Here is a 24,078-nt window from a genome sequence, read left to right as displayed (position 1 = left end):
CAGCTTAGGAAGCCGTGGGTTTACTTGGTGCACTGACAGCACCTGTTTACAGCAGAGAAATTCCTTTGCTGGCTAAGCGATTGTCATGGGGAGTGTTTAAAGCCACTGCCTGTGTGCCACAGCAGGAAAGCACAAATTAAAGCCTGTTTCCAAGGGTAGCAGTGGGGACCCTTCCCCTGGGGGGCTCAGAGCCGCTGTCCTGAGACCTTCTCCTCAACTGTTCAGTGCATTTTGCTGTTCTCACTGCTGACATTGGAATTTCCTGTGTTGCTCTCAGGGCAAGTTTATGGGGACTGTTTCATCAAAAGGACTCTGCAGTTCACAAGTGCAATCCCTTCTAGAAGGAGAATAGGCTGGCTGTATTGTAGGGTCTCACAGTCAGTACAAAACAGTCCAGGCAGTGATTCTCCTGAAAAAAACCTGACATAATTACAATTAGCAAGCAAGAACTCCCATCACAACTCTAACTGCTGTTAGACTATTTTCTATTTTAGCTGCTTATGTTGTTAAAAAGGCACAACTGACACCTTCTTAGGCAGGCTGACTGAAATCAACATCTGAGCCTGATCTTCCGGATCCCATGTTGTGTGTCTTGTGTGAGAGCTACGTACAAGAGGTTGTCTGCAAAACTCTGGAGTAATACACGTTTCAGCTTATGCAGATTTGCCTTTTGAAGATTGTTTATGGTGAAGAGTTTAGCAATACAGAGCGTAAGTAAATAACGTAATGATACTAATAATGGAGTTGCTCAGACATTGCTCAGCTTCATTAAGCAAGATTACTCACTGTGATCTCTGCACTACAAATTAGGTTTTGATAATTTGACCTATTCTCTATTTTAATTTAGTGAATTAGAAAAATAAATTGCCAGAGCAGAACACTTCTGAAAGAAAAATATTTTTCTAACACTTCGTAAAATATTTATTTAAAATGATAAAAATTACCCCTGCATCTCTTGTTTATTCATCACAGACAAGCTCATGTAAATTATTTTTAAAGGGGACTATTTTTATATTAAAAGCCCCAGGAGTATTGCTTATTTCTTTTTTTTTTTTTTTTCCACTTTTAATTCCCAAGCGATAAGAGATCTTTCCAAATAACAGTTCTTTTTTAATGAAGTACTTAACAAGTAATGCTTTAATGCAATATTTTTGTTGCTAATTTGTATTCTATGAATGTCAGATTTTTGCAGCACAGTCTAGTAGCCAGCTCTGTGGTTTTTAGAGATCTATTTGCACACAGAATCAGAGATGCCACATCTTCTGTAACAGCAAATGCAGTTTCAAAGTGGAATTTGCCAGCATGAGATACATTAACCTCAGAATGAACGAAGGGCTTTTGCTTTATACATAGACCAAAATGTCAACATGTATTCCTAGTTTCTAAACCTTTGTGGCATGCAACATAATCCAGAACAGTGACCCAAAAGTTGGCATCAGCTAAACAGTGCAGGATCACAGCACTAACTGCTGTGCTTCTGCTAAAACAGATGGAATGAAGGTTGTGTCCATCCTCTGTGAGATTCTGTGCGTAGGTGGTGTGAAGGAATGAGGTATAAGCATCAGGCTTTGTTATGGTAACTGGACAAGCACTCTCCAGGGCTCACTTTACAAAATATGCTTTTTGTTTGTTTTTGCAAACACTGGAGCTGATTTTTGAAGTGCCTCTGAGAAAACTCCATTAGAGTTGGTAAACTCTATTTTTGGTGTGATCCAAGCGTCAGCTTCTCTAGTGTAGTTCAGCTTCTGAAGGACTTCATCTGAATAAGGTAATTTGACATCAGTCTGAAAGGTTTACTGGAATCGTCTTTACGATAAATTAAAACATGTTGGTTGATAGCTACCATTAACTCTGAAGAGGATTGCTTAAAATGGATCTTGATTCATGGGAGACTATTGTACCATTTAGAACTTCTGTAAGTCTCTCAGGTTGCAGTCTTAATTTTAGGCTTCTTTAGTGCTCATGCTAGATAGTATCCATTGCCTGTCCTCCTTTCTCATAATAAAGAAAATCTTTGGGATTGTGACAACAAAAATTCATATAGGATTCTTTTCCGTCCAAATGGGACGGAAATTTCTTAATATTAAACTATGAATCAAGTTCATGTTTAATTATTATGTAGACAAAACTATCGATCTTCAATTATATAATTGACTATATTAATATGAAATTTTAGAGCTATACAGAGAAAATGTGGCACAAGGTAGGAATTCAATCCTGAATCTCAGTTGTTGTGTTTTTTTTTTTTTTTTAATTTTTACCATTCCTCCCAACCCTGCTTATTAAACACATGGCCTTCAATAACTTGTAGAAAATTTAACTTCTTTTGGTTATGCTTAGTTAGACTTGTTTTAACATAGCTCTCTGCTGCTAATTGTCTTTCCAGAAAGCAGCCAAAAAAGCCATATTGTCTCAGTGAGAGTATATTCGTAGTGTCAGTCAAATGCCCCCACTCTGAGCTGGTCTTTATTTATAGTCTTTATCTGCTTTTCCATTGTATCAGCCCTCAGTATGTCAGCTGAGTATCAAATTGCTGAATTAATAGAAAAACTGTAGTAAAAAATACTAGCACAAAGGTGATAAACACCTCCACACAAATTACCCTCAGCACTAATTACTTAGGCTTTGCGAGAAACAGCACACTGAAATGTTCCTGAAATAATCGTACTCTGCCTTCAGCTTTTTAAAAATAGCCCCCCAAACATGCATAAACATCAGATGCTGTGAAACAGACCTCCCCTGCTAAATGTTTGTATTCTAATTAACAGATTTGCGCAGTTAAGTCACTTGAATGCCTGTTGGTATTATGTGTATTGTTTATAAATGCCTGTTGTCAGATGTATTGATAAACCTTTTTCTCAGATTATCAGCACTTCTTTTTTTTCATCTGCTATGACAGAAGTGGAAGTTTGCATTATTATTACTGTTAGACTTGTTACAACAGACTGAGCTGCGAGGTTCCAGGGCAAATATATCACTGAACGATGACTGGCGGTGTGCCTGCTCTACAGACACCAGAATGGGGAATCCTTCAGCAGGTTCACTGATCTTTTTCACAGCTGCAATCCTCTGAACACAGAGCAGAGAGATGGTCTTTATCATTCCTCTTCCCTCTTGCAGAAGAAGCACATTTCACAAGAACTGAGCGACTTGGCATGCCTGAAGCATATGGATGGGGTCCATGCATGGTGGCTAAAGGATGAATGAAAGATGCTTGAGTCACCCTTCCTTGGGCTTGGCATGTGCAACCAGGCAAAGCTGGCTTCCTGAGTTACACCAGCAATGGTGACTTTTCTTTTAGAGAATGTCTGAGCCAGAGGCATGGTAGCAAGAGCAATGGAGTCAGCAGCATCTCAGCACTGGTGGGTTTTCACCATGGTTATGTTTACAGTGCCTTTTATCTGCCCTGCGTGTTATGGGAGGTTCCTTTTGTTTAGGCCCACAGGCTACAGTTGGAGTTTGCCCAAGTTTTGAGCTTTTCCTTGTAAGAAACAAGTTGAAATTCTTACATTGTCATCTCTAAGAACTTGACCTTGAAATCAACCACAAAGTATTGCAAGACACAAAGTGAAAAACCTAGTCTGCACTGACAAGTAGTTTATATGACCTTTCATATTTAGAACAGATTTATGTTAACTGTGACGGTCTCTGTCTCCCAGAATCCCTAATTTACATAAAAACTTCTTCTTTCTTCCCTTTTAAGCCAAGTTCATACTTACTCAAGACCATTTTTTCTAAGCTTTTCAACCTTATGCTGCATGCAGTCGTGTGGTAAGATGTCTATTCGCACATTTCAGTGTGTAGTAGGATTCTTCAGCTTAACCTCTGTACTGTGACAAATCTGGCCCTTGTGCTGTGTCTCCTTAATGTCTCTGAGTTCAAATCTGATCAGCTAATGGGTGATTTGATGCATGCAGTGGTGCAGAAGATTTCAGTTATTGAAGTTAAGCCAAACTAGCACAGAAAGCATTATTAACAACTTCTGAGTCCTTCACATCAGTCTGTAAAAGGCTGCCTGAAGTCACCTTGTTCTCCCAGAAGATGTGAGCCACGACCTGTTCCTTTCTCTTATTCTCCAGCAGTAGAATGGGCTGAAGGTTGCAAACCTAGTGCCGGTGTGCTGTTCTCAGAACCGTACTGCAGGAGCCCTGGATGTGAGGTGCCCAAAACTCCTGGAACATGCTCATCACTCATTCCTTTGCTGTCAGGAGGCGGCTGTCAGTCTCTTTTGCCATGCTGACATCCACCTCCTGGGAGCCACTGTCACACTGCTCAACCTCCTCCCCTCATGCCTTGCCACTGAACAGCCATTCTGGTAAAGGCTTTCAATCACTGTCAGTCAGGCTTGGATTCAGAGGTGAAAGCCTCTGCTCTCTCCATTTATTTATATAACAGCAGCAGCAGAGATGAAATAATGACCTGCTCTTCCATTTGCCTTTCTCTCAGCTTCTTGCAGCTCGGCAGCTGTTGATGGGACATGGACTGCCTGTCCTCATCACAGCTCCTCCCTGGGGCAGGGCCTCAGGGGCTGCTCCTCTTGTGCTGCTGCTACAGCCAGCCACAACATCAGTGAGTCCCTGACATGCCCAGCAAGTGATGTCTTCCCCCATTCAAAGCTGATGTAAGGAGCTGTCAAGAAGAAGCCACTCTGCAGCATTCTGTTACTCAAGTCCGCATTTTATCAGTCTGGCAAAACTACAGGACTCAGTCTGAAAGGCACCGAGTGGTGTTTGTTTAACTGTTAGCCTCTGTGCGGACACACAGATGCCCATTTACCAATGAAACGAGACATCCCTTGTAACAACTCAACTGGACAAAAGTAGCATTGTTCTCCTCTGTCACCTGAAAATCCGTACTGGGAGAATAAGCTACTATAAACAGCTACACAGAACAATAAATAATAAACTATTGTTCTGTGTAGCTGCCAGAACCAGAGACCAGACACCGAGTATGTATTTCTTTATTTGAGCTCTAGGCTAATGTCTACCAAAAGATATACTTTATTTTTAGGTAATGTAATGGATAGCATGAACTCTCTCACATCATTCTTTTTAACTTGCATTATTTAGAAGTGCTGAATTAGTAGGAATATTCCTACAACACCATTTATTTTTGTTAAGTTTTTAAGTTGATGTATTACTGTCAGTAAAATGTGTATATATATATATATATATTTTAACTTGCTTTCTAGAAGTGGCTACACCAGCCCACCAACGTTTTAAAAAGTCAGCTTGTATTTGACTGTCACACAACAGGACCTACCTCTAAGAACTGCAATGATGCTAATGCTTTGCTTACGAGCTAATCAGAACTGCAGCAGACAATGTTTAAAAATGTCATTTATTATGACGTTTTGCTAAACAGCAGATGTGTTTTTGCTCAAGCATGTAAATGTCAAGGAGCAGAACACCTAGCAACGAGTTTGCAAGATATTTTCAGCATGCGGAGAAGGTTCATGGAGCCAGTTGGGTAGATACACATTCCTCAGTGCTCAATAACCATCCCAGCTGTAGCCCCAGGTAGCTAGGCTGTCTTCCCTACCTTTTGTTTAATTAGCAGTCCACCTAGGAAATATTACTGCAGCATGAGAGGAGGTATGCTTCTATCAGGTGTTTTCTAGCTAGTCCAGGTCTCCGAAACCACTGTACAGACCTTCTATGGAGGGAGGGTGGTGGGTTAACAACCTTTCAATATTAAATCCTCATATCATAAGACGAATGAAGGTTTGATAGCGGTCTGGTCAATTCTTTTCTCCACATGCAGGATCCATGTCCATCATGACAAAAATTTCTTTCCTTTGTTCCACACACATACAAATCATTATAAAATACAACAAAATTTTCCTGCAATAGAGATCCTGCGTTTCCTCTGAACAATCAGTCAGAAGAATTCTGCCTTTTTTGGTAGGGAGACTTGTGCTTCTTTTCTTAACCAGCCTGAATTTTCCTTTGTGTAGATTTAAGCCTGAATGTTTTGTCATATATTCACCGCAGGCATGGAGAGCACAGAAGACTGCAAGAACTGCTGCTGTGGTCCAGAGCAAAGGTTTGTTTAACACAGCAGTCTGACTCCAACAGCAGTCACAGCAAGATGCCTGAGAAGGAGTAAGAAAAGGGCAAGCATACATGATACTGTCATCATACAAAAGCATGGCCAGATCCATTTTGGCTCACAGGATTTTCCAAGACAGTGGTGGTTTCTTTATTTAGTAAATTGCAGTGGACTGTTCTTCCAAGTTCTCAGTTTGATTCTTTCTCTTATTGTGACTGATTTTTGGATATTTGAATGCTTTTACATCCCACATCCTTCTTCAGATGCCTCTTGTGCAGACTCAACATAATTTATTCTTCTCTAATAGGTCATATCTTCTAGACTTCTTATCATTTTCTAATAGACCCATGCTTTTTTTAATGACACTGGCCATATTACAGCAGCCCAGCCTTCATCCATGCTGAATATATACCTTCTTTATGTTCCACTTGCTTCTTGCTGCTCTCATTATTAACATGCTGTGTTTTCTGGGAAGCATGGTCTGTTATGGAAAGCCTAATTGGAATTTTTGGCTGTGATCTAAACAGAATATGTGATTTGCTTTTGAAGAAGCTTTCGTTCTAATTAAACTAAATGGACATAAAGGCATTCACTCCTCAGATGACTAGGTTTGAAATCTGTAACCATGGAGAATATTTATACATCTCCCTCTGTATCTGAGACCCATTCTCACAGAGGTTATTGTTAGCAAGCCTGATAAAGCCGGCACTAGCCTTAACTTATGCTTTAAGTGATCTTTCCTTTTGGACTAGGCAGAAAGTTGGCAGCCTGCCCCTGCAAGTTTGAAATTGATACCGTTCCTTCCTTTGTTTCAAAATAATAATAATAATAATAATAATAATAAAAAGCTTGTTCTTTCCAACCCTGCTGTAAAGTAAGTGGAGTGTACTCCACAAGTGGCGTGTCCAGCACAGAAGTATCACCGTATGAGTACATTGCAATGCACTTAGTGCATAAAACAGTAAGAAGGAGGCAATCTATGACAATCCATCTCCCCTTCACTTTTTTAAAATGCATTTCTTTGTGTTGGACCTCATGGCTGCAGCTCCCTCCCGACGGGAGCGGAGGGGCAGGCGCTGAGCTCTGCTCTGGGGACTGTGACAGGACCCGAGTGAATGGCATGGAGCTGGGACAGGGAGGGTCAGGCTGGGGGTTAGGGAAAGGTTCTGCACCCAGAGGTGGTTGGGGACTGGGACAGGCTCCCCAGGGCACTGGTCACAGCACTGAGCCTGACAGAGTTCAAGAGCATTTGGACAATGCTCTCAGACATAAGGTCTGATTTTGGGGTGGTCCTGTGTGGAGCCAGGAGTTGGGCTCGATGATTCTTGTGGGTCCCTTCCAACTCAGGATACTCTAGGATTCTAGGTACACTTGAATTATCTGAGGGCTAAAGTTGCAAATCATACTTGTTCGTGGACAGTAGCCAAGAACAGATTTCAAATGACTGCAGCACAATTTGAAGAAATGTCTAGCTGATCCCAAAGAAGCACAAATAAGCTTTGGACTTCTTCCCCTTTCACTGAGGGTACTCTGCAGGAGTAGCAACACAAAAGTCGGTGGCTGTCAGTGGTGCAGTGAGGGGAAGGACGCAGTGACATAGACTATGCACAAGAGAAAATGGGCTCAGGCCTGAACGTCGTGGAGTGCTCTGTCTTTGTCCTTGAGAGTATGTGAGATGCGAATGAGTCAGTAGGATTACTCTGATCTCTGAATGTTTTTCAGGACTGGGACAGAGTGTTCAGCATCTCAAAGGGCAGGGACATCGCTGAATATCTGTGTGACAGAGAAAGCTTGGCCTCTGAGAGGAATGCAGTGATGTGAAAGCAGGAGGATCCAGGTGTCCTTGTTCCAAGTGGATGCATAATTTAGCCATTTGTTGTCTGCTGCTTTTTCAACAGCTGGCTGGTTTAACGTGATATTTTTGTTTAGAGCTGTGTACAAATTGTCCAGTCACGTGTATCTGAGAGGAACTTTTTAAAGAAAGATTGCATCTATGGAAGAAAAACCACACTGCTTCCTTTTCAGCTCCCTTCATACTCTGCCCAAATGAAATCAGCTGTCAGAAAGCTCTGACTTGGTACCAGTTCAAAAAGGTCCCATTTAATAAACATCAGCATTGTTCTGAATGCTGACAAAATCTTGCTTGCTCCTCAGCAAGCTGCAGCATTTTCCTTCCCTGTTGCAAATCATTTGGTAGAAAGCAAGGTGATAAATTTGACAGTTTCGTGGGTCCTGGTCCTCAGTAAGTATTCTATCCTGTCTCGTACAGCCATACCAGCAGCTGAGAGTCTGTCCCAGACATTAAAAACTCTATATCACTGCTCCTTTCAATCCAAATCTTATTAGCTTTCATTTGCAGAGAGGTTGCCCTGACATGGCAAAGATCATGAGCTGTATTTTTCAGATGCTGTTACTGCATAGCAGCTGAGTTGGCCAATGTATCTTTAATTTCCTTTTGGCATCCAGCCTGAGGGAACATGCAATGAGCAATTTCCTCAAACATATCAGTAGGAAATTCATCTTGTCCTGAGCCTGCTACGTGATCTAAACAGAGGACAGTATGATTCTCAGCTTTGATACTCTGAAACAGAAATGGGAATATAAAATCAGCCTCAGTGCTTGGATGGCTGTCCTTCCCCAGGGGGCATCTCAAGTGATACCACTGATTCCTTATCCTGACGTTTTCTTAGAATTTCCTTATAATGTAGCTATCAGTGGGTTGTTTACAAAGTACCATATAGTCTGCTAAAATTGTGCAAATATTTTATTTCATGTTAAGGACAAAGAGTTTAGAAAACAAAGCAAAACCATGGAGGATGGTATTATATTTTGAGGTCTTTAGAGTCAGCTCCTCCATTATTAATTGATATTCTTAGTTTCTAGTCTTGATCTTTATAAAGTCACATCTATTTTTTCTCAACATTTACTTTGACTGCCGCTAATTTATTTATTTATTTTTAATCTGACTCTTCTTACCTTTATCTCTCTCTGTTTCCCCACTTCCAAACTGTTCAAAGATCAGGTAGTTCAAAATCATCCCTCACTCTCAATTCTTCCCGCTGTTCTTTTTTCGAGTGATGGAGAGCTGCACACATGTTAATTGGAAAGCTGCATACACAATAATTGATGCTTTGGACAGGATTCTAAGATTTCTCAAGTTAAGATTGTTGTACAACCTCCCATTGCAGCTGTGTCATGTTTCGTAGTTCCAACAGCATTTTTGGCCAGTACTTCTCACTGCTGTGCAGCCATTCTCTGAGCTCAAATATAGGGCTTTCTTTACTCTAAGAGGCTTGCAGTAACTCTACCACAGCTCAGCTGCTGTTCTCACCTCCTTCATCCATTTCTTTCCATTCAGGTTGGATTTTTGGGGCTGAGACTTGCTGTCCAGGTGAATCCTCAAACCATATCTGTGAGGGACAAGGAACATGAGTTGTTACGAAAAAAAATAAAAATAATTTAAAATCACTTTGGTGGTTTCATCTATCTCTGTTTTAATGATAAATAAGTGCTCAATATGGCAGTCTCAATCCACCACTGAATTAAAATTGAGTTTTCCTTGAGTAATTTTATAAGGGCTTGTAAAATGAAGCATCATCAAGCAGCGTATAAACGTGTGCTTAGAGCAACTGTAAATGTCTTGTCTTAATTTTTTGACAATGTGTTTCTTTTGACCCAGAATTCAAGGTGGAGCAGGGAACTAACTTTTGTTCTTTCTTCCATCATAATAGAGACTAAGGTTTTGACTTTTTGATTTACCATTTTCCTCTTTACCTACCATCAGGCCAGTTTTATCTGAGTAGGTTGGCAGTCCTTTCCTTGTCGTGTATGTGTGATTTTGGAAATTTTAGGAGTTGCTATTTTAGGAGTTGTTAATGGTTTTGTTTCTTCCAAAGAGGGCATGAACTCAGTGAGAGCAAACAGGGCTTCTCTCTTCAACTAGGATATGGTGGCTACTGGTGATAAATGGCAGACAGGGTGAAAATAAACACCAAAAATCGTACCCCTCTTTTGGGATTAGAGCTATTTCAGTAGCTGAGGCACCTCTTCAGGACAAGGAAGACATACCTCCCTGCAGGACCCTAATCACAAGCCATGAGGGAACAGGAAGCAATAGGGAGTTTTTTTGTTTTGTTTTGTTTTTGTTTTTGTTTTTCACTACTGACATTGTTTCCTTAAATTTAAGTGACTGTTTTAAATATGCTGTATGTGAAGCACTCCATGCTTCCATCGTACAAACTCTGAGAAGTGGAGTGTTTGCATTTGGTTTTGCTCTTGCAATATAGTCAGTTATGAACAGACATCAAAGTTCACCTGATAACCAAGCAGTCTATCACATTGCACAGATAATAAGTTTTTATTATCATTTTAAACGCATCTACTTCTCTTCTACAGAACTTTCTTGTCAGTGATAGCAGAGAGTTCTTGTTTGTTTGTTTGTTTGTTTCTCTACTAATAGTATTCTGGATGAATGCATGCTTTATCTCTTGTTTTTGCAGAATTTCTCAGGTGTGACATGGACCAGAACTAAAAGTACCTGAAAGATGTAAGTGGCGCAAAAACCACTCACATGGAAGTAGGAAGCAGATGAATCTTGGGAAGTTTTCAGCTCTTTTTCCAATAGACCAAATTTGGGGTGTTTAGTTCAGTCTTTCAGCACTTGGTATTTGCATATTTGCTTGAGCTTACCAGTTGTTTTTGAATGCATTCACATTGTACTGTGATACAAGGATGCTGTTTAAAGAACGTTTTGTATAATGGCCCTGGCAAATGACAGGATTCCATTTAAATCCATGATCATAATTAAGTCAATGACTAATGATTAAAATTTGTCACAAAACAAACTCTAAGCTCCAGGCAATAATTACTCATTGTTTTGAATATGGTCCCAAACTTTAAATTCCTAGCCCTTGGTGCTGGAGTGTCGTGTTGATTGAAGATCAAAACCACCTAATACGAGCTCACTGCAGGAAAGCTATCACCCTGGTTCAAATATCTGTGGGGCAGGGTCAGCTGGGCTTTGTTTGTATCGTGATGAGAGAGATTGAAATGTTGAGAGAGATTAGGAGGAATGACGGAAATTGTTGCCTCTTCCAACACATTACTGAGCCAAAGCCTGCTCTAGCTGAGATTTGGTACTCTTCACTTCCCAAATGTATGCAAAGCAATTATTTGTAGCACTTGGAATAATTTGTATCCATTCACTGCCTCATCTAAGCTGCGGGCACTTCAAAACAAACAAACAAAAAACCTACCCACCTTGTTGTCTCCTCTTAAAAATTCCTGCGGATTTGAAAAGTCCTGCTAATTTGAAAGAAGGTGTTACTGGTTTATTTGAAGCGTTAATGTGTGTCAGACAAGAAGCAGAAGGCTGGAAATGCTGTGTGAAGTAGAACAGCTTTCTGTTTGTGAGGGAAGAGGAGGGTGGCTGCCAGACTAGACAGAGCAATTGGGCAGTATAACCCATTGTGACTTTGTATAAAAATAAAGAGATGAAAATGATTAGTGATACTGAAATGGGCAGCAGAACCATCTTTGTGAGCTAGAATAAAGCGTGTTCAAAGCAAAGGTCACTTCAGGCACTAACTGAACATCCCAGCAGACAAGGCCACTGGATCAGTGCTTGCTAAGTCTTGGGTACCTGCCCACTTCTTAGCTGAGTAAAGTTTTCTTAACAGAGATGGGCATAGCAGTGGGATGAATCTAGACCTTAGATGCAATTAAATGATTTTCCAGCAGGTACAAGAGAAAATAAGCCTGTCATTTGGAGTAAATCTTCCTAAAGGGAAGAGGCAAAGGAAATAGCAGAGATTTAGATATGGAGAACCCATCCTCTGTGAAGCTACAGCTGCAGTTACCATCAGAGAGGAGAAACACTGGGACAGGGAATAGGTTGTGTTTGGGGAAGGTAAAACTAATGAAAACTTCTTGCTATCAAACAACAATGTCAGTTCTAGGTGTCAGAGCTCAGTGACACTTGGAAGTGCGCTACACCTCTTAGACAAAGAGGGAATACCTTGCCTTGTCTTCAGCAACCAAAGTGCTGCTGCTTTTGTTGGACAGAGAAGTCCAAAGTCCACAGAAGTCAGTGGGTCCCAAATAGCTGACACTTGATCTGTAGATATTCAAACCATTTTTTAAGACTAATGGCCTACAAGCATGAAGCATCAGAATTTGATCAAAACCAGTACATCTTCTGTCCTGCTTTTTTCCTTTCTCCCCTCCACTTTAGGAGGTTATAAATAGCCGATAGATAGTTAACATTTTGCAGCTGAGGCATGGTAAGTAGATCTGTTCGCTCAGTAGAGCGCACAAGAAAGAAATCTCTTACTATCATAAAGGACAGACGCACGTTTTTCAAGGCCTTAACTTATTCATCTTCTCTGTGCAGGTCTGGGAATAAACACTGCTGTTAGCTAACAGAAACAGATAAACCAGTACAGAAAACAAATATATATTAGACCTCACCAAATATGACATCTTTCTGTCTCTCTGTATCTTAATCTCTGCTACTGAGCCATTGTTCAGTGCTAATCTTGCAAGCAGAATATGTCTTCAAGCAGCCACATCTAATGGAGCCTACTGAATGCCCCAAGACCTGTGCTTTCACCCTAGCATAGTAGTGATGAAATAAATAGAAATGCCTCTGAATCCTCCCATGATAAAACCTCCATTGTCCCAGAAGAATGCTGCTTGATGTGGAGAGGGAAAATAAGCTTCAGCTGAGTTCTTAAAATGAGAAGAAAAAAAAAAAAGTTTGATTTAACATGTCCGGTTAAATCTCTTTAACTCCACAGTTTTTGTCTGAAACTTTTCCTCCTTCATCGTTTTGCCGAGCTCCAGGGAAATTTCATGTCAGCTTTCAATTTCTCTAGCAGCCTTCTGTATAGCACAGGGATTTCACTGAGGAGACAGCTCTGCCCTGGGCTGTGCTCGTTGCAAGGATGGCATCGGTGACAGCATCTCGGTCACTAGCTGTCTCAGACCACTGTGCTTTTATGTTCTGGCCCAAGCTCATGACTCTACCTACCTCTCGGTGTCTATGCGTGACTGCAGTGTCCCAGAGCAAGTGGGTGTATGCACCAAAAGGTGGAGTGATAAGGTAATTATAATTCATAGTTGTCATGTAGCGCTTATCCTGGCATTATAAAGCAATTTACAAAGGAGTGCAAGTTTTATTAAACCTGTTTTGCAGACAAAAGAAATTGAAAAGGCACCCAGTCCTATCAACTGCAGCCAGGAAGCCATTGCCAAGCTCTGGGCTTGGAAAAAAAAATAATAATTAAAAAGCTTTGCAAAAATCTAACATCAGCAATGGACCAGATAAAGGGCGCCAGGAGAGCCAGAATGTCAGGGAGAAGTCCTGAGGGAAAGTTTGGCAGAGGAGTAAGCGGGGTGGTATGACTGGAAGGAAGGTAGAGGAGATGCCATGGGAAGAAGAGGCAGGTCCTGTATATACTGAAAAATATGAATGTCAGTGATGGAGTCTGTGCCTTTAACCTCTTAGATGATTACTGTTGCAGCAAGGAAAGAAGCGACATCTGCTTTCTCTGCTTCAGAAACAGGCACGTCCCGACCCACCAGCTGAGAGAAACCAGAAGAAAAATAAAGCAAAAGGGAGGCCTTGCCACCTCAGGCTCCCCAAATACAGTCGCAGTATTGATGCTGAGGGAGTCTCGGCAGAGCAAGCATCGGTCTCTTCGTTTCCAGGAAAGCCAAAGTGAGCTGTGCTCTGTGGTTCGTGGTGGGGTAGTGCGGTCCTGCTGGAGCTCGCAGGCCTACCCTCACCTCCCCAGAGCCAGCCTGGGACGCGAAGCCTGCCATGGGAGGTGAGACGGTGGGGGCATTCCCTCACAGCACAAACAACTTTGGTCCAAGGCAGTAAAAAAAGGATGGAGAGGGTAGAGGAGAAGCGAGGGTTTGCACACAGCAGTGTCTCTCACAAAGTGTTAGAGAGGGTCGGTGTGTGTGACGGTAGCAGTTGTTTTAAGCTAAACAACAAAGAATTTCTTTTCTTTTAATCACAAATCCAAGCACATGAATGTTTACAGTGTATTCTAATGATGCCTGTCACTTTGCACAAGCCATGTGCTTTATGCTGTGATAAGACTTGTGCTGTCTTGGTTTGGACTGTTTAATGCAATATAATGCAATATAAAGAAAGGTTTGGGTTTTGCATTAGTTTTACCCAAGAATTTTCTGAGCAGAACTGACAAAATGCACTAAGCTTAAGCATTCATACTGTAAATTTTCCATGTAAAACATGTAGAGAGTGCTTTTCAGGAGGCTGCATGGGTGATCAGCTCTTTTCTAATAAAAACAGTCTGTGAGCCGAAGTCATCAATCCAGAGAAAGCTGAAATCTGAGAGCGATGATGCTAACGGGTCATATCCACAAAATGCATGCCTTAATGTGCTTCCATCTATCATCTGCATGATGAAAAGGTTGTAAATAAAGCAGTGCCCCTCCACCATCTCTGTCAGCATGGGCTAGCTTAATTCACCACTGCCTGCTCCATCTGCTCAGGAATGCAGCGATGCTCGCTAGGGGGAGCATGTGATATTTGTTATAAGCCTTGCGTGGTGTGACTTCCATTCACCTCTTTTCCCTGCAAGTTTTTCCCCTCCCTACTAGCATACAATTTGCTTAACAGTGCTGGTTCTTTTCATACCACTGTAATTTCGCTTCATAAATTTTATAGTTCTCCAGTGCCTTCACGAAAAAAGCCATTTGGCTTTTTAGCAAGGCCTCGTGTTGTCGTCTGGCGATTTTAGTCTTGTTGACTGGGTTCTGTTTGGCAGGCTTCCTGCCAACAAGAGCTTGGGCTCTGCGGGGTCGTTCTCCTCCTCCCTGGAGCACAGGCAGGGGATGCTCTCCATACACTCTTCTGAATATCTACCGTATTCATTCAGTTTGCAATAATTCCAGCTAATATTTGCCTTGTATGTTCTTAGTTGTATTACCGCTTTTTATGTTGTTTGCTTTCTCTGTTCTTGGTATTTGCCCATGCAGCTTTTCTGGTAAAGTTTTTCACAGCCTGTGCTTTCTCTCCTGTTCCCCTATGGCTGTTTCTTATTTGCTTGTTTGCTGAATCAGAACAAGCCTGCCCAACTGTACAAGAGAAGGAGGTCTGTGCTAAATGCACAGCTGCAGAAGAAACAGGCCATTCTTCTGTTACTGTACTTTTCCTAGCAAAAAGCTTTGGAGGGAAAAAATAAAAAATAAATAAAGGAAAACCACTTATTTATTTTGACCAGCTACAGCCTGGTCGGTGTGCACTGCTGGGGTACCTGTTCCTGCAGTTTCTAAGAGCAAAGACCCCAATCAAGCTCTTTTTCAATTCCTTGGATCAGACTCTGAGATGATGTCAATAGAGACAGCATCTCTCTCTCTCCCTGACTTACGGATCTGGATTCAGTTCTTTTTGTCAACGTTTTGCATTGAAGCAGTATTATAAAATACAATACACCCACTGTCTCTCATGTTGGACAGTGGATTTGTACCCAGCCTAGCTCAAAGGCAATTTGCTTGAGTTTTTCTCTCTCTGTGACTTGATAATGTTTTCAGAAATGCAGCACAAGAAATGCAACACACAAGGAAAGACTGTTCCAACAACTGTAGTTCCTTAGTTGCCATTAAGGTAGCTGGCAAAGGCAAATCTGGAAGGACTGCTGAGACACGTTGTAGCTGCAATGGGAGGTAAATGGAAAGAAGCCCACTCTTTTCCTGGTGAAAGTTTTGGGTTTGCTTCCGTAGTGCAAACCTTTCAGCAGCTCTGCATCACATATGAATTTGATACAGATATTTTTTTTTGTTACATGCATACATTTTTTGTTACCTGCCTTCATGTTTAATTTTACTTTTCATTAGATCAGGAAAGGCTGCTAGGAAGGATGAGGTAACTTACATGACCATGATCTTCTTTGTGTCCCCACACAAAATGACACTTTGTGTGATCACCACTGCAAAATGTCTAGATACTTGCAGTGCAGAAATCAGAAAAGTTAGTACAATTTTATTGAATTGCAGATCACCTCCTCTGCTCAAACTTTGGAGAGTGGGCAAACAAAACAAACTATTTTAGAGTTTTTAGTCCTTCTGTGTTAGAAGCATTGTGTTTGCTTTTCTGGATCAGTCCAAAAGTTCATCTAGTCTTGTAAATAGTCTCAACCGGTAGCTACACTAGGAAAAACTTCGGAAAGGACTATATAGAACAGGATGTGCCTAAAATATCTTTCTGTACATATTTCTTTCTATCCTTTGGCAATGTGCTGAGTACTGTTTTCCAGACTGGGAGACTGGCTGGGCCATCCTGATTAATATTCACCAATGATGAATGAGTCTAATTTCTTCAACCTATTTATAATTTGGCTTCTGCAAAGTTCTGTTGTGGAGAGCTCTGGAATTAAACTGCATATTGCGCAGGCGAGAAAAAGATCATGTTTGTTCATCAGCCTGCAAGTGATTTTGAGTCCAAGCACCAGAAATGTGAGCCTCTCAAGACCTATTTCACTCTCCGGCTGAATCTGTCACTTTCCTGCTGTTAAAGTTTCTCTGAAGATTATAAAGGGCTCTGAATGGTCGTCTGTCAGTAGTACCAGAAAGTGGTGAAATCTAAACCTAGGGCCTGTATCCGTGCTTCAAATATTGCATTTGTTTGGTGAAACTTAGCTTTGTCATTGCAAATATGCCTGAGAGTGAAAAGGAGAATAGTCTGTTACGGTGGCAGAGGGAGTCTCAGGTCTGCCACAGAGCTCTCGAGGGAAATCTTTGGAAGGCTGGTTGTGTATCTGAGAATACCTGGTGAAAAGCAATTAAAGATTTCTAATGAGACACACCATCCATTATGCAAGCAGCACTCTTTAATTTAGCATTATCTTTTCCTCTGCTGGTTTTGCTTTCCTCCCTCAGAAATATCTGCTTTGTGTGGTTTTGTTTGTGTTTTAGTTGTTGTGTTTGTTGTTGTTGTGTTTTGTTTGTTTGTTGGCTTTAAGAAAAGAAACAAACAAAAAAGCCTCCTTCAGGTGCTGTCTAGTAGACAGTGCAGATTCTGTCTGTTAACCTCTAGGGAACGATGGCTGCTGGTGAAAAAACAAGAGCACGTCTCAGGAAAAAATTGCATGCAGTGGGCCAGTGATATATTCTTTGTACACAGCCATTTGATTACAGTCGCTTCTGTAATAGAGTGTAATAAGACAGAGAACCCAATTAACAGTCCACCAGGAGCGGTGCTGATGGTCTTTGTGCACTGCTGAGGTGAACTAACGTCAGGATTTAGTTGGGCTGGAGGCTACTGACTGCATTTACTGAATATTTGGCTTGGTAGTGAAAGATGCTGGCTTTATTCCTTTAAGGGGAGGAAGCAACATGAAAACAAAAAGAAAGCATGACTGAAGGTTGCTAGCAGCAGCAGAGGATGGCTAGGCTCTGCTCAATTTAATTTGGCTTGACAATTTACTTTATAACTACAGATCTTTTTCCCTAACCCCCAATGAGTCTCAAAGACGATTATAGGAATAGATCAAATATGCCACTAATTAAAAAAAAAAAAATCACTGTAACTTGGGATGACTCAGTTCTGCTGTTTCTAGATGCCCTTAAAGTCAGAAACCTTGATGCAGTTAGTCTGCAGAGATGCGAATATTTCCAATGTTTGAAAGGTGTCAAGAAGAATATAGATAAATAATCAAGAATGTATTTGCTAAACAAGAATCGAAGCAGAGCATCTTCTTCTTAAAATGGCTTGTTTTGTTTCAAGAGAGGTGGGCAGGTCTCCATGTGGCTGAAGCACTACCCAGCAAGGAGAAGAGCTTGTGTCCGGGAGCAATCGCGTTGGGGACTGTTTGGAAAGCCCTGCAACTCTGTGTTAAGAAGTAGGACAGAGTTTTGCTCCTGGAAAAGATTCAGCTGCAAGGTGTGCAATGTCTGAGCTGTCACTGCCGTTACGTAGCGGAGATATGCTCCTTCATGTTTGCCATAACTAAGGGCTATAACAACAGTTGGTCCAAGAACTCAGGCTGGCTTTGGTAGCATCTCTTTCCCTCTTCCAGCTCAGGATCCTGAGACTGCCAGGTCTGCTGCCCCTTTCTGAATGTAAGTCATGTGCTGTTTTTTCTGGATTTGCTGATCCCCAACTCTGCAGGAGTAACTACCCCACGGGTCTCGGTGCCACCCCCATCCACTGTTGGGGCTCTCTGTAGCACTTAATCTCCTGCTAGCACTGCTGAGACGGGCTCCTTCTAGTTAGCTTGGGCACAAAACTGCCAATTTCATCATCTTGAGCAGGACTTCAGAGTTCATCGGGAAGGCACACCTATGGCTGAGGTGGCATTTCCCAAACCGCCTCCTGGAGGTGCACAGATCCCTACACCCTTTGTTGGCTGTAGGGATTCACATGCTCACAAAGAAAGAAGCCCAAAATGTTTTATTTAGCTGTACACAGACAATAGCTGGTAGAGAAGAAGAATAATTGCCCCATTTCACCTTGGGAATGCAGGCAAGTCTGATGCTTGCACCCACACAGAACTGAACAGAAGCCCCGCTGTAGAATCAGGAATGAAACCTTGAATAAAGCAGAAATGTATCCTTCCCCTGCATCACCAGGCTTCTTGATTTTGTAGTGGATGTGTTCTCAGATAAAGCCAGAGCCTTCTCTGACAAAGACAAACCCAGCCTTTTCTTAGAAATGCAGGTAGGTTCATGCAGTTCTAAGTTCAAAATGTAAATATTAAAATGTCAAAATAAGGCTGCTTCTGCAATTTTGGCAGTTTGACTAAGTTGTAAGCAACAGAGAACAACATCTTACAATGGGAAACATTGGTGGATTCTAGTTGCAGTAATTACCAGCTGGAATCGTATGTGGTCCCTCCCTTGCAAGAATAACAATGGGATTAAACAACTAATTTACAATAGTCTCTTTTTATGGTAAAAGAAAATCCTTCTGGCTTCATGAATTATATTTGGCCCATGGAGTTCACGCAAGGACTAAACCACCAGGAATGAAGATCTCATCTCTTTCTCATTTTCATGACTTCTGTTACCTGCAGCAATGTTTGATATAACTGCTTTCCAACCCTCACCAGAGAGACTCTTTCTCTTTGCCATGCCCTGGAGTTTTCAGCATTGCTCAACTGGAGCTTTATTTAGATAGGACTCTTTTTTCTTTTTTCTTTTTTTTTTGGCAGTCAGTTTCCCCTTGTTAAATCCTGAGCGCTCTGGCACTCAGTCATTTCAGAGTAATTTATTCATGTTTACCTTGGTTCTCCTCCACAGAAAATTAAAAGATGCTCTCGCTAACGTGGCCATTACTCTCTGGAATTGCGTCCAGTAAGCCTCTGTTCCCACAGGACCTCCCGTACAGCCACACCAGAGAGGTAGCTGCTTCCTGAAGCTGTATTGTTCTCCTGTAAAGCCGTTCTGTTCCTATTCTGTGCTTCTGCAGGTAGGGCTCTCACCTGGGCTGCAGAAATGTTGCTTGTGTCATCTGTTTTGCTCAGTATCTTTGAAGGCACAGTGTTTTGCAGAGATTTCTCATCCTGTCTAGCAGCTGCTGCTAGTTTCACACAAAGGAGTTCATCTCATCTCAGACTGTCACATTCATCTGGTTGGGATGTTACAGGACTTCAGTAGAGCTTAGACCCATGGTGGATCTGGCTCTTTGTACCTGAGCCCCAAAGAGCGAGCTGCAGGTGTCCTTCCTGCAGGGGTTTCTGCAGCTTCGCAAGTTTCCTCCGAAGCCTGTAACTTCGTGCAGATATCCAAAGGGGTTGCCTTGGAAACGAACCCTCCGAGCCTTCATTTATTTTCAGGGGAGCAGAAGGTCGAATGCCCAGTCAGCAGAGCTGTGTCTCGGGTACTAACGGGGAAGGGAGCCAGTAAGGCCAGAGGCACTTTTGTTTTTAAATGTCAAGAAAATGGAAAAAGCATGTGAGAAGTAAATGATAAATTTCTGTGTTGAAGATAATGGCTGAAGCAAGTGCTTTGCTTTCATGAGGGAACAGAAGTCAGCTTGCCAGGAAGGTACGATGTCTGTACCTGCTTAATCATGCTTTTATCACAGGTGACAGTATTATCAGCATGACTATAGTGCCAAGCCCTTTTGTCCCTGACAGTAAATGCAAGAGAGACATCCTCAGCCCCGTGCAGCTCTGGAGAATTAAATTAAGACCAAGGATCAATCACAAAAATTGGACCAGACCTTTGGCTTCTCTAAACACTACTGCTCCACAAAATGTGCTAAATCTACCCCACAGTTTGGCATGGAAAGATGAAAACCCATTTCCATGAATTGTTTTCCTGCCTTTTAGTGATTTATTTTGTGTATCTGACAGCAAGTGAGATTTAAAAACTCTTCTACAGTAAAACACAGCTGTTTAGAAGCTGAGCATACTGTTACTGCTCAGAGCAATACAGAGACCATGTCAAGGAGAGCAGCCCTGACGGCTGACTGACGTGTGGGTGGTCAGCTCTGCGCTGATGCTGTGATGAAGTGGGCACATCGTCCTTGTTACACCTCGGACTCCTGCTTCTAAATGCATCTGTATGGAGAGAAGCAGCGATCAGATGTGGCGGTGGCAAGCACAAGTGGACACGGTGATTGTGTGAGGTTGGTCCGTAGGGGTTGAGAGCACTCAGCCACACAGCAGCAGTATGCTGAGCAGTGAAAAGCTACACTCTCTGCCATCCTTTTTTAGGTGTTTTGCTGAAGTTCTGCTCTAGTCTGTACTGTTCTTCGGAGGAAAATTAGTGAGGAGTGATTGGGGGGTCATTACTGAGCTGCAGTATATGAACTAGAAAATGTTACAGGAGAATAGTTGTGAGAAGAGTGCTCTGAATGTCACGTCTGGAACTGCTGACCACCTGCCTGACCAGCTGCACTGGCTGAACTAGAGCACGGGTATAATACTTCAGTTGCTGTTCTCCAACAGCCAGATAGCTGATGAGTACCTCCTTGCCTGGATTGGAGAAACTGGGAGAAATAGGAAGAAAGAAAAGGACAGACTGACTTGGAAGCATCTGCATCATCATACATGTCTTCTATATGGCCACCAACTTGATATCAACAGCTCTCAGCCGTTCAGCTCTAGTTCCCTGTTCTGCTAAACACACAAAAGCGAGTGTGGCTACCAGGTACCCTGCTGCTGTTCATCTGACACCATTTCTGACACAGCATCATTTCCTTCCCCATAAATTTCTGACTCTGTATGCATTGCCAAGTGTTAAAAGGTTTTGAAGGAAGCGAGCAAATTGGAACCACCTTATGAGAGGCAAGTTCAGTTGTGGCCAAGATTCTGTGTTTAACAAAATCCTCAACAAACAGGATGTTGTTCACCACTTACCGGCTCTGTCACATTTTGGGGTTGTGAAGTTTGTTGTATCTGGGCTGAGCATTTGTATTCAGAAATGTTTTGCTATGAAGCTGACATTTGTTGAGGTCGTGTTATCCCTGAGGGCGAAAGGGTGAGACAAGATATGGTTTTGATGAGACAACCAACAGGCAGAGAATATCTGTCAGAGCTAACTCTTCTACAGGTGACTGCATGTTCATTCTCCTGACAGTGAGGCTTAACTTGGCTGTGACATTTAAAATAGAGAACCAGAAAATCCTGAGATGGAATGGCAGCCATAGCCACTTTAGATACAGTACAAAGTGGATTGAAAGAAGTCAATATGTTATATAAAAATAACTTAAAAAAAAAAAAAAAAAAGGGTCAAGCATGCTGCTCACTCAAAGCCCTGATTTACTGCTCTACCAGCAGGACAATCCCATTGGTCAGGGGGTACATATTTTGCTCTACAGCCATTGCGTGATCACCATCAAGAGCCTTGCATACAAAAACCTTCCTGGCTTGAACTACATGTGGCTTTGGGGAATTTGCTCCATTTGAATAGACATGGGACTTGCAGTAGCAGTATGAAAACTGGCATCCCAGGTCCCAGAGTCTCTGCCACAAAAAGGAACCTCAGAATAGCTGCTTGCTAGGCTCACTTAACTGGGAAATGAAAACCTGTTTGTGCAGAGCAGTGTTTCAGATCTTCAAGGTTTGCAAAACCACCGCACAGCCTCATAATCGGGTTAAGGTTAAGTGGGAGACATGTAAGAAACATCTTCCTGGAGGTGATAATTATTTATAATCCCTTAGGACTGTTTTGACAACAGCAGCTATTAGGCAGCTATTGTACAGATCAAGGGTCACTCTGTGCCACTTCGACACCTTGAACTACAGTCAGTGCTGCTGCATTTGGGGCATGAGAGGTTTCTGCAAGGCCAGCTTGATGCCTTATTATTTCTTGAAGGTTCTGCTTTGGAGGTTTTGAATAAATGTACTGAACCCTGATTACCATTTTCTTTCATTTGTAAAAACAAGGAATGTGAGAGTACAAACAGCCTGCCTGGTACGCACAAAGCAGTCTCAGCAATATTTTAATTCATAGTCACAAGGCTGTCCCCCCACAATTTTTAATGAGACAAGCTTATATAGCACAAAATTATACTTGGAAAGCATTTAATTCAGCTTGATTGGAGTATCATGAAGATCTTAAGCTTATATATGTAGACAGAGCTAGAAGCAAGAATTATCCAGTAGCATTATCTTTTAATGGCTGTTTCTATTTTTGTCCTGAATTCATTTGCTTAGAATAATAGCTAAAATCTTGTGCAGTATATGGAGAAAGAATTACTGATGGTTCAGTTAGCAGACAAAGGGATAAATAGGTTTAATTTCATGGAAGCTTTGTTAGATGAATTTTGTTTAATGCCAAATCAACATTTTGTTTGTTTTTAGCTAGAAATAATTAAGCGGGATTTATGGCTAACAAGTTACCAACTGGCTAAAATGAACCATTGGCAGAATACATGAATTCACAATAAACAAAGAACCAAGGTCACTGTTAAGTCCCCTGATTATCTCGAGATATCTTGAGATAATCAGTTGTTCATCTTCTGAGGTATTCTTTTGCTTTTCAGAGCTTAAAATTTTTAGAGGGGGCAGAAAATTAGGCTGAATATTCATGGCAGTAAGGGCAAGGAACTGAAACCTCTTTTTCTACAGGGTGCCTTAAAAAAAGTGTTTTTGTGTTGCTTATGAAATATGTATACACTTGGGAACATTGCATCTTTATTGGGTTTAATGGGTTTTAGTATATTTACAGTTGTCTGTTTTCTTTTCTTTCCTTTATTTTATTTTTATTTTATTTTTTTATGTTTTTTTTTTTATGGTTTTTTTTTTTTTTTTTTTTTTCCCTGCAGATAGTCTACATCTGATGTATGAAGTTTGGGAAGACTTAAAAGACTTTGGGCTAAATACCAGATCTGGAAACTATGAGGTAAGATCAGTCTTCTAGTGCTTATGGGTGTATTTACATTATCTCATAAAAATAGGTGCTGATTTCAGGTGCTGTCTGTATGTGCAGCTATAATAAGATTTCAGTTTGGATTTTCATTGGTCAGTTATATTATTTGATGTTCAAGATGAGCTCCAAAGATTAATTTCTCTCCATCTCCCGCATCTCACACTGAGATCCATTTTTTTATTGTTTTTTTCCAGCTCAGTCTTCAGGTTATTTGATAATGCAGCTGCTGGTATTCGCTCCATGAAACCAATTGTCTTATGAGTTAAGTGCCATGAGGCCCTGTGCTGGCTGTTTTTATAATGACAGTTTTCCTGGGAAAATAGCAGCACACTTAGACTCAGATTCATAAATGCATGCAATTCAGAGCTTTATACTACACAGTTATTTGCAAAGAGAACAAAACAAAACAAAACCAGCCCAGGCAAAGCTCTCCACAAGCAGTAGGTAGAGCTCATTCATGTAATGATATCACTTTGAAACGGATGCTACTGAAAAATGAATGGTGTGTAAGTAGCTGCCATTTCCAAATGTCACAGAATTCTTTGCCCTTAGAGGGGGAGTGCAATGCCTAGATCAGGTTAGCTTTACATTTAATATGGCTTGCTCTCCAGGCTTAGAGTTGAGAGAGAAGGAATGGATATTGATTCTGTAAGTCGCTTTTTCTATTGATCTTGC

General features: G+C 41.5%; 1 protein-coding gene across 4 annotated transcripts in view; it reads left to right on the top strand.

The window, feature by feature from the left end:
* The first annotated feature begins 309 nt into the window (after window positions 1-309).
* The window catches only part of BFSP1 (beaded filament structural protein 1), a 76,414-nt gene continuing 52,645 nt past the window's right edge, over window positions 310-24,078 (top strand). For 3 of the 4 annotated variants that reach the window (XM_084513453.1, XM_084513451.1, XM_084513450.1), the window contains exons 1-3: window positions 310-710; window positions 19,324-19,492; window positions 23,300-23,376. In XM_084513453.1, the coding sequence (XP_084369579.1) occupies window positions 23,372-23,376 (5 nt within the window). In that variant the 5' untranslated portion in view covers window positions 310-710; window positions 19,324-19,492; window positions 23,300-23,371. The remainder of the gene's footprint in view (window positions 711-19,323; window positions 19,493-23,299; window positions 23,377-24,078) is intronic. The other variant, XM_084513452.1, reaches the window with a different exon arrangement.

The sequence above is a fragment of the Aythya ferina genome (genome assembly GCF_964211825.1).
Source record: "Aythya ferina genome assembly, chromosome: 3".
In the NCBI taxonomy this organism is placed as follows: Eukaryota; Metazoa; Chordata; class Aves; order Anseriformes; family Anatidae; genus Aythya; species Aythya ferina.
Note: the sequence above shows the minus strand (reverse complement) of the source record. Positions and strands in the feature narration are given on the sequence as shown.